Source organism: Rhinopithecus bieti, unplaced genomic scaffold (genome assembly GCF_001698545.2).
Source record: "Rhinopithecus bieti isolate Rb0 unplaced genomic scaffold, ASM169854v2 scaffold_61461, whole genome shotgun sequence".
NCBI lineage: Eukaryota > Metazoa > Chordata > Mammalia > Primates > Cercopithecidae > Rhinopithecus > Rhinopithecus bieti.
In genome coordinates this window covers 1,142,131-1,152,120 of record NW_016823852.1, presented here as the reverse complement: position 1 = coordinate 1,152,120, position 9,990 = coordinate 1,142,131, and the positions used below count along the sequence as shown (strand labels likewise).

The 9,990-nt window shown below is 43.2% G+C and overlaps 1 protein-coding gene across 1 annotated transcript in view; it reads right to left on the bottom strand.

The window, feature by feature from the left end:
• PPP1R13B (protein phosphatase 1 regulatory subunit 13B) overlaps nucleotides 1-9,990 on the bottom strand; it is a 127,931-nt gene that overhangs the window by 38,928 nt on the left and 79,013 nt on the right. The window contains exon 4 of the mRNA XM_017861865.1: nucleotides 8,038-8,114. Coding sequence (XP_017717354.1) covers nucleotides 8,038-8,114 — 77 coding nt within the window. The remainder of the gene's footprint in view (nucleotides 1-8,037; nucleotides 8,115-9,990) is intronic.

Here is a 9,990-nt window from a genome sequence, read left to right as displayed (position 1 = left end):
CAATCTCGGCTCACTGCAAGCCCCACCTCTCGGGTTCACGCCATTCTCCTGCCTCAGCCTCCCAAGTAGCTGGGACTACAGGTGCCCGCCACCACGCCCGGCTAATTCTTTTTTTGTGTTTTTAGTAGAGACAAGGTTTCAACATGTTAGCCAGGATGGTCTCGATCTCCTGAGCTCATGATCCGCCTGCCTCGGCCTCTCAAAGTGCTGGGATTACAAGTGTGAGGCACCGTGCCCGGCCAAAGCATGTTTTTAAAAGCATCACTGAGTTGGCACAACAGTAAGGAAACTACAGTGACCAAAAATAAAGAGAAAGCAGAAACCTTGGGCAATAATAAAAGAACACCACAGCTGGCTTTTGTCCTGAAGGTATTTGCCCACCTGCATACTTGCTTCCTGGCAGCTGGTGGAGTCTGGCATTAGGAGGTAAATACTTAGGCTCATTCCAGTGGAGAGAGTCCAAGGAGATGCCCACAAACGTCCAGGATGCAAAGACCTACAACCTCAATGTAAGGCTAACTATGAAATGAACCCCCCACACAGAAGAGGGCCGTAGGGAAACCTGCCTTTCCCCATCACTGAGTGGAAGGAGAGACAGCTCCCTAACAATCTGTAACCACTAGACAGCTCTCATGCAAGCTTCATGATCCACAAAGGACAGTAGAAATTGAGCCTAACTTGTGCCTAGTTACTGACAAAGCAAATGCAAGCCTTTCAGGAAAATCCTGACTTTATCCAGGCCTCAAAAAATGCCCAGAGGTAAAGTTTCAAGGAAAACGAGCAGCTCATTGTCAAAAATCAAAATACACAGCAATCAAGAAGCCATGACTCAACAGTCAGCAGAAGTAACATTCAGATAGAGAAATTATTAGTTGCTGAATATAAAATACGTTTAGTGTGTTTAAAATACACGCAAAGAGCAACTAAGAAGATTTAAGATCTAACCTCCCTTTGTTTTTGGAGAGGAAGTCTCACTCTTGTCCCCCAGGCTGGAGTGCGATGACGCAATCTCAGCTCACGGCAACCTCCGCCTCCCGGGTTCAAGCAATTCTCCTGCCTCATCCTTCAAGTAGTTGGCATTACAGGCACCTGCCACCAATGCCAGGCTAATTTCTGTATTTTTAGTAGAGATGGGGTTTCACCATGTTGGCCAGAATGGTCTAGGGCTCCTGACCTCAGGTGACCCACCCACCTCAGTCTCCCAAAGTACTGGGATTACAGGCGTGAGCCACTGCGCCTGGCCTAAAACTTCTAGAACTGAAAATTTTAATGAATTTTACAAGAGCTTTACTGAGGTATAATTCACATATAATAAACTGCACATATCTAAAGTATATAATCTGATGTTCTGACAAATGTACAAACTATGAAATAATCACAAGCAAGAAAATAAATCCATCCTCTCCCCAAATTTCCTCGTGCCCTTTTGTAATCCCTTCCTTTTACCTCTTTGCCCCCAACTCCTGGCTCTCATGGTCCACAGGCAAACACTGACCTTCCCTGTTACTAGAGATTAGTTTATGTTTTCTAGAATTGGATATGAATGAAATCATACTGTATTCAGTATGTACTCCTTTGGCTGGCTTCTTTCAGCACAATGATTTTGAGATTCATCCATGTTGTAGCATGTATTAGTAGTCCATTTCTTTTGATTGTTCAGGAATATTCCACTGTGAGGATATACCATAGTCTATTTGTGCATTTTCCTGTTAATGAACATTTGGGTTGTTTCCAGATTTTGGCTTCAAGCCAGATCAAACTGCTATGGACATCCATGTACAAGCCTGCACAGACATTTGCTTTCATTTCTCTGAGGTAAATATTTAAGAGTAGAGTTGCTGGGTCATACAGTAGATTTATGTTTAAGTTTCAAACTACCAAATTATTTTCCAGATTATACCATTTTACGTTCCCACCAGCAGTACATAAGAGTTCCAATTTCTCCCTTTCCTCACCAACACTTGTTATGATCACTCTTTCTAACATCAGACATTCTAATAGGTGTGTAATGCTACTTCATGGTGGTTTTAATTTGTATTTTCCTAAAGACTAATGATGGTGAATACCTTTCTATGTGCTTACTTGACATTCATATATTTTATTTGGGGAAGCACCTGTTCAATCTTTCACCTGTTTCTTTTTTTCTTTTTTTTTTTTTTGAAACAAAGTCTCACTCTGTTGCCCAGGCTGGAGTGCAGCCGCACTATCTCAGCTCACTGCAACTTCCGCCTCCTGAGTTCAAGTGATTCTCCTGCCTCCCAAGTAGTTGGGATTACAGGCATGCACAACCACACCGGGCTAATTTTTGTATTTTTAGTAGAGACAGCGTTTCGTCATGTTCGCCAGGCTGGTCTCGAACTCCTGACCTCAAGTGATCCGCCCGCCTCAGCCTCCCAAAGTGCTGGGATTACAGGCATGAGCCACTGAGGTCGGCCTATTTCTTTTTTGAATTGATTTGTTTGTTTTCTTATTATTAAGCTTTAGGACTTCTTTATATATTCTACATCTGAATCCTTTATCAGGTAACATGATTTGCTAGTATTTTTCCCAGACTATGTCATACTTTTCAAAATAATAATATTAAAAGCACTTGGCCGAGCGCGGTGGCTCAAGCCTGTAATCCCAGCACTTTGGGAGGCGAGACGGGCAGATCACGAGGTCAGGAGATCGAGACCATCCTGGCTAACACGGTGAAACCCCGCTTCTACTAAAAAAGTATAAAAAATTAGCTGGGCGTGGTGGCGGGCGCCTGTAGTCCCAGCTACTCGGGAGGCTGAGGTAAGAGAATGGCGTGAACCTGGGAGGCGGAGCTTGCAGTGAGCCGCGCTACTGCACTCCAGCCTGGGCGACAGAGCGAGTCTCCTTCTCAAAAAATAAATAAATAAATAAATAAATAAAAAATAAATGCACCTTATATGCATTAAATAGACACAGCTGAAGACAGAATTCACTAACTGAAAGATGTATCTTAGGGCAGTATCCAGAATACAGTATGAAGAGGCCAAAAAAGAGAATATATAAAAAAGAAATTAAGAGACAAGGAGAATAAAATGAAAGATGAATGCCTAATAAGAGTTCCAAAAGAAGAAAACATAATGCAGAAGATAAAATACCTGTCAAGATAATAGAGAATGTTCCAGAATTGCTGACAGATGCCAATACTCAGAATCAGTAAATTCAACAAAGCCCAATAGGGAAATTAAAATAAATTAACACCTGGCTCTGCTCACGAGAGGATTAATCCAAATTTCATTAAATCCCAAAACTCCACTTATTGACAGTAAAGGGATTTTTGACATCAAATAATGTAAAGCCACAAAAGCGGGACTAAAAGGAGTGCACACAACACAGATGTTTGGAAGTTGGCAAAAGAAGAGATGAGAAATAACTGACCTAGTACATCTGAGACAAATCTCAAGCCAGAAGGAGTAAAACTGGATAAACACTCCAGTTACAGCACAGAATCTTCAAAGTTTCAGGAACTGACAACACCGTGTACCGCTGGAAAGGGGAATAAAATGTAGGGACTGAAAATAAGGCAGACTGAGTGAACGATATTTAAGAGGCAGTTAAATCCCTATCTCCTCCCCAACTCCATGCTTCTAGGTGACTGCCTCTCTTCTCTCCTGGCAGAAGTCTGAGTTTTTCTCTAGACAGTTGAAATGTGATCTGGCCTAGGAGATGATAGGCACAGTTGAGTCTTGGGCGCCACATGGAAAACGGTGCCTGGGTAACTACACTAGCAATGCCTCTGGGAATAAACATCACATTTATGGTCGGCTGATCTGACAAAAGTGTCAGGCAATTCAGTGGGAGAAAGAATAGTCTTTTCACCAGGTGGTGCTGGGAGAGCTGGATATTTATATGGAAAAGAATGAATTTGAATCCTGTAACTCGCACTATACACAAAAATTAACTCAAAAATTGATCACAGAACTAAACGTTTAAGAGCTAAAACTATAAAGCTCTTAGAAGAAAACACAGGAAGGTAGTCTTAGGGTAGTCTTAGCAACTTACTGGATATCCTAGAATGAAGCAAAAACTGACTCAGATTTTAAACCTGTTTGGCTGAGAAGACAGGAAAAAGTGCTTCCAGGATACCTAAGTCGAATGTGTCTTTCCTCTTTGCTGATCTGGCTCTGAATCCTTTCATTGTAGCAACTCAAGAGAACTCTATGCTTAGTCCTGAGTCGTCCTAGCAAATCACGGAACCTGGGGACATCTTGGAAGCTTCAACACAGGCATATACAATGAGAACAAATCAATTTGCCTTTATAGCATAAGGACAAACAAGCACATGTACTAACTTGACTTGCTGTCCTGCAATTTTCAGAGAGCAGAACTTCCCTGACTTCTTAGTTCAGCAGCTGCTGATGGACATCAATCACACCAGCTCAGCATCCTGCCCTTCTCTTCTAACCCACACTCCCTCTTTTCCTCAGAGTTCTCCTTAATCTGTCCTTAGATGTCTCAACCCAGAAGTTAGAAGACTTAGCACGTCATTATTCTATAACCAAGGTATACACAGAAACATTTTGGGGAAGATGTTTTCATATCTTAAAATGCACGTAAAAGTGCTCTGCAGACAATAAAGTGTTTCACAAGGTAACGTATTATTAAGCTTAAAAGGTAGATGTGTAAGCCATAAAATATAGTAACATCTTTGATGTGATGATTCCAATACTAAGTTATTTCTCTAGAGGAGCTCTAATACTTTCCTCTAATTACAAGCCACATAAAGGATAAAAGCACGTTTGGTTTCAGGTTTCAATTTTGTTGATCTTGAAATACACACATTATCTCCATATTAACAAGAAACAACTTCATCAAGGAAAAGGTCTCATCACATCAAAACTGGTCTATCCAATTTATCATACCTTCGGAATGCTTTTCTTTTGAGTCTCTTCCACATATTATATCATATATAATACACCTCACTTCTTCAACACACAGCCTACCCAATATATCTATTTAATCTTCCCTGAAGTTCAGGTCATGGTAATTCCTTCCTTCCTCCCTCCCTCCCTCCCTCCCTCCCTCTCTCCCTCCCTCCTTCCTTCCTTCCTTTCATTCATTTATTTTTTTGTTTTTGGAGACAGAGTCTTGCTCTGTCACCCAGGCTGGAATGCAGTGGTGCAATCTCAGCTCACTGCAACCTCCGTCTCCTGGGTTCAAGCAATTCTCCTGCCTCAGCCTCCTGAATAGCTAGGATTACAGGCAACTGCCATCATGCCCGGCTAATTTTTGTATCTTTAGTAGAGAGAGGGTTTCACCATGTTGGCCAGGTTGGTCTAGAACTCCTGACCTCAGGTGATCCGCCTGCCTTGGCCTCCCAAAGTGCTGGGATTACAGGAGCGAGCCACTGCGCCCGTCCCATGATAAATCTTAGAACTCAAAAAGATCTTCAACATTCTGTTGGACAAATAAGCTATAAATGCTTGCTAAAGTGTAACCTGGATGTTCCCAAGCTTGGCATGGCAACATAGTCATGTGGGGAGTTTTCTAGGCCCCATTCCAGATTTACTGAATGAAAATTTCTACCAGTGGCGTGTGTGCGTCTATTTCTTAAGACGTCCTGAAGCAGATCTGCCCAGAAGAACTCTGTAGAGGCTCTGGATTTGCAGTGGACAAATCTCTACTTTAATGATAGAAGGTAGGAATGTGAAGAGGATTTGTGAAATGACTTTTATAAATTAGAGTATAAGAAGGGAGAATCTACAATCTTTTTTTTTTTTTTTTTTGAGACGGGGCTCCCTCTTTCGCCCCGGCTGGGGGGCAGTGGGCGGGTCTTCGCTCCCCGCAAGCTCCGCCTCCTGGGTTTACGCCATTCTCCTGCCTCAGCCTCCCGTGTAGCTGGGACTACAGGCGCCCGCCATCTCGCCCGGCTAGTTTTTTGTATTTTTTAGTAGAGACGGGGTTTCACCGTGTTCGCCAGGATGGTCTCGATCTCCTGACCTCGTGATCCGCCCGTCTCGGCCTCCCAAAGTGCTGGGATTACAGGCTTGAGCCACCGCGCCCGGCCCAATCTCTAATCTTAAAATTACTTGTTAAAGTTATCTTTAAAATTTTCAGAAAAGATCACATTAAAAATGTCCCTACTGGTTCATTCTTTCAACACATACTAACATTTCTTTTTTTTTGAGATGGAGTCTCACTCTCTTGCCTAGGCTGGAATACAGTGGCACGATCTTGGCTCACTGCAATCTCTGCCTCCTGGGTTCATGCGATTCTCCTGTCTTAGCCTCCCGAGCAGCTGGGACTACAGGCGCACACCACCACGCCCGGCTAATTTTTGTATTTTTTTGTAGAGACAGGGTTTCACCAGATTGGCCAAGCTGGTCTCGAACTCTTGACCTTGTGATCTGTGTACCACAACCTCCCAAAGTGCTAGGATTACAGGTGTGAGCCACCACACCCAGCCCCATCTGACTAATTTTATAAAACCTTTGATAGAAAGAGGGTCTCACCATCTTGCTCAGGCTGATCTCAAACTCCTGACCTCAGGTGATCCACCCACCTTGGCCTCCCAAAGTGCCATTATTACAGGTGTGGGCCACCATGCCCAGCCAACACCAACATTTCTTACAAAGAGCTCCTCTACAGCTCCCCTCACCTATGATCAGCATTCCATCTATTCTCCAAGTCTATACCACAATGATGGAGGAAGGCACTACAGCCCACCATCCATTGTGTCTGTCAAAACCTGACAGAGGATCCAGAACCAACACTGAAGATGCAAAGCAAGTCAGCCTACTCAACTCAGTCTACGAGCTACGCCCATAGCCCATCTGCCGCCACAGAGATGCTGTGGTTACGTGCACAGAGGGCACCCACTGCCTGTTCCAGGAGAGGACATGGCAGCACCATGTGAAGGGCAGGTGGAAGGCTGCTCCAAAGGAGACGTGATCTGATTCATGGAGCATCATGTGAATAGGCAACACGTCTCAGTGACTGCTGCTTTATAACTTCATATAATATTTTGAAATATTCAATAAAAATGACAATATCTACCCCAAAATAATTATTTAAAATAAGTTATAACCCAAACTCATTAGTACCAGTAAAAGCAATTTAAAAAAAAAAAAAAACACGGTTGGTCTTAGGCTTACAAGGCTGAAGTGCTTGTACCACTGAAGTGCAGTGGTACAATCATGACTCACTGCAGCCTCAAACTCCTGGGCTCAAGTCATCATCCCACCTCAGCCTCCTGAGTAGCTGGGAGTACAGGCGGATGCCACCACATCTAATTTTTTTTTTTTTTGAGATGGAATTTCACTCTTTTTGCCCAGACTGGAGTGCAACGGTGCGATTTTGGCTCACTCCAACCTGCATCCTGGGTTCAAGCGATTCTCCTGCCTCAGCCTCCCGAGTAACTGGGATTACAGGTGCCCGCCACCATGCCCAGCTAATTTTTTTTGTATTTTTAGTAGAAACAGGGTTTTACCATGTTGGCCAGCCTGGTATTGAACTCCTGACCTCAGGGGATCCGCCCGCTTTGACCTTGCAAAGTACTGGGATTACAGGCATGAGACACCATGCCTGGCCACATCTGACTTTTTTTTTTTTTTTTTTTGACATGGAGTCTCACTCTGTTGCCCAGGCTGGAGTACAGTGGCACGATCTTGGTGCACTGCAACCTCTGCCTCCCAGGTTCCAGCAATTCTCCTGCCTCAGCCTCCTGAGTAGCTGGGACTACAGGCGCACGCCACCACAGCCGGCTAATTTTTATATTTTTTTGTAGAGACGGGGTTTCACCAGATTGGCCAAGCTGATCTCGACTCCTGACTTCGTGATCTACATGCCTTGGCCTCCCAAAGTGCTAGGATTACAGGTGTGAGCCACTGCACCCGGCCTCATCTGACTAATTTTTTAAAACCTTCTATAGAGAAAGGGTCTTACCATCTTGCTCAGGCTGATCTCAAATTCCTGGCCTCATGTGATCCTCCCACCTTGGCCTCCCAAAGTGCTGCGATGACAGGTGTAACCCACTGCACCTAGCCATCAATTTTTAAAATTCAATTTAATTCACTCACTTACCCCATTTTCAGTGCGTTTTTCTCCAGGTACATTTGTTACATTTCTCTGAGTTCGTTGCTCTTGGGTCTGACGGCCACCTAAAGAAATAAAAGAACCAAACTTACCAAAAGGCATATTAGAAAAAAGTAATATTCTCCCATTTCTTCATGTATTCAAATATTTATTGAACACAAGTGTAAAATACCAGGCTGAGAAATTCAAGACTTTAGTACAGTTGAAAAAATGGTCTTGCAATTAATCTTTTATATATAAAGTTGTTTAGGCCGCGCTCAGTGGCTCACACCCATAATCCCAGCACTTTGGGAGGCCAAAGCAGGAAGATAGCTTGAGCCCATGAGTTCTAGACCAGCAACATGGGGAGAATCTGTCTCCACAATAATTTTTTTTTAATTAGCCGGGTATGGTGGTACACCCTGTAGTCTCAGCTACTTGGGGGGCTAAGGCAGGAGAAGGACTTGAGCAAGAGAGGTCGAGGCTGCAGTGAGCCAGGATTGGGCTACTGTACAATCTTGCTCTGTTGCACTCTAGCCTGGGCAACAAAGCAAGACCCTATCTTAAAAAAAAAAATTAAAAATAAATGAAATAAAGCTGTTTAAATGAAATCTTTTCTTTTACATTCTATCTCAAAATCTTGAAATTGACTTGTTATCAAAAGGCTTTTAACACTTTAAAATGAAGAAGATGGTAAATTTTATGGGTATTTTATCACTATTAAAAAATAAAAATTTGGGGCTGGGCAAGGTGGATCATGTCTGTATTCCCAGCACTTTGGGAGGTGCTGGGATTCTCTCAAGGTGGGAGGATCACTTGGGCTCAGGAATTTAAGACCAGCCTGGGCAACATGGCGAAAATCTGTCTCTACAAAAATAAAATACAGAAAGTAGCCAGGCATGGTGACATGTGCCTGTAGTCCCAGCCACTCAGGAGGCTGAGGAGAACAGCTTAAGCCTAGGAGGTAGAGACTGCAGTGAACCATGATCACACCACTGCACTCCAGTCCAGGTGACAGTGAGACCCTGTCTCAAAAATAAAATAAAGCTAAAAATTTGGCATTCATATTACCAAGAGGGGAAAAAAGAAAAATTTTTTCAAAAAGGCATTTACAGCCAGGCATGGTGGCTCATGCCTGTAATCCCAGCACTTTGGAAGACTGAGGCGGGCAGGCTGCTTGAAGCCAGGAGTTTTGAGACCAGCCTGCCCAACATGGTAAAACCCTGTCTCTAGTAAAAATACAAAAATTACCCAGGCATAGAGGCGCACACCTGTAATCCCAGCTACCTAGGAAGCTGAGGCAGAAGAATCGCTTGAACCCAGGAGGGGGAGATTACAGGATAGTCTCGATCTCCTGACTTCGTGATCCTCCCGCCTCGGCCTCCCGAAGTGCTGGGATTACAGGCGTGAGCCACCAAGCCTGGCAGATTTCCAAACTTACAAGGTGAGAAAAAAATAACCTCTCCTCAGAACATGAAGAGGTACATATTAATAAGTAAAAGGTAAGACTTTTTATTTAAGTATAGCTAGTTGAGGGAGGGGATAGGTATCTGCAGAGCTCAGGTAGAGAGTTAAAATAAATCCTTAGCACTAAGCAGCATTTCAACTGTCAGCCAGTCTAATCCTCCTCTTCAGGTGGATGTTCCCAAGACAGGAGGGACCCTGGTCTAAGGTAAAAGTAGATGAAGAGTTGAGCCCGGAGCCTTGGTGTCCTCGCTCCGGAAGTAATGGTATTCTAAAAGACAGCCTTATAACAATATTTACAGTTACAGAAAGACGATTTTAAAGTAGATAGTAGCTCATCCAAGGGCAAATTTTCCTTTACTATAAAATACAAATAAAGGGGATAACTTGCAAAAAAGAAATAATATTTTTATAAAGGATTATCCTTTTATTTGCTTGATAAATATCAGAAGTAATCCATAATCACTGTTAAATAACAAGTTAAAGGTCTTTTTTTTT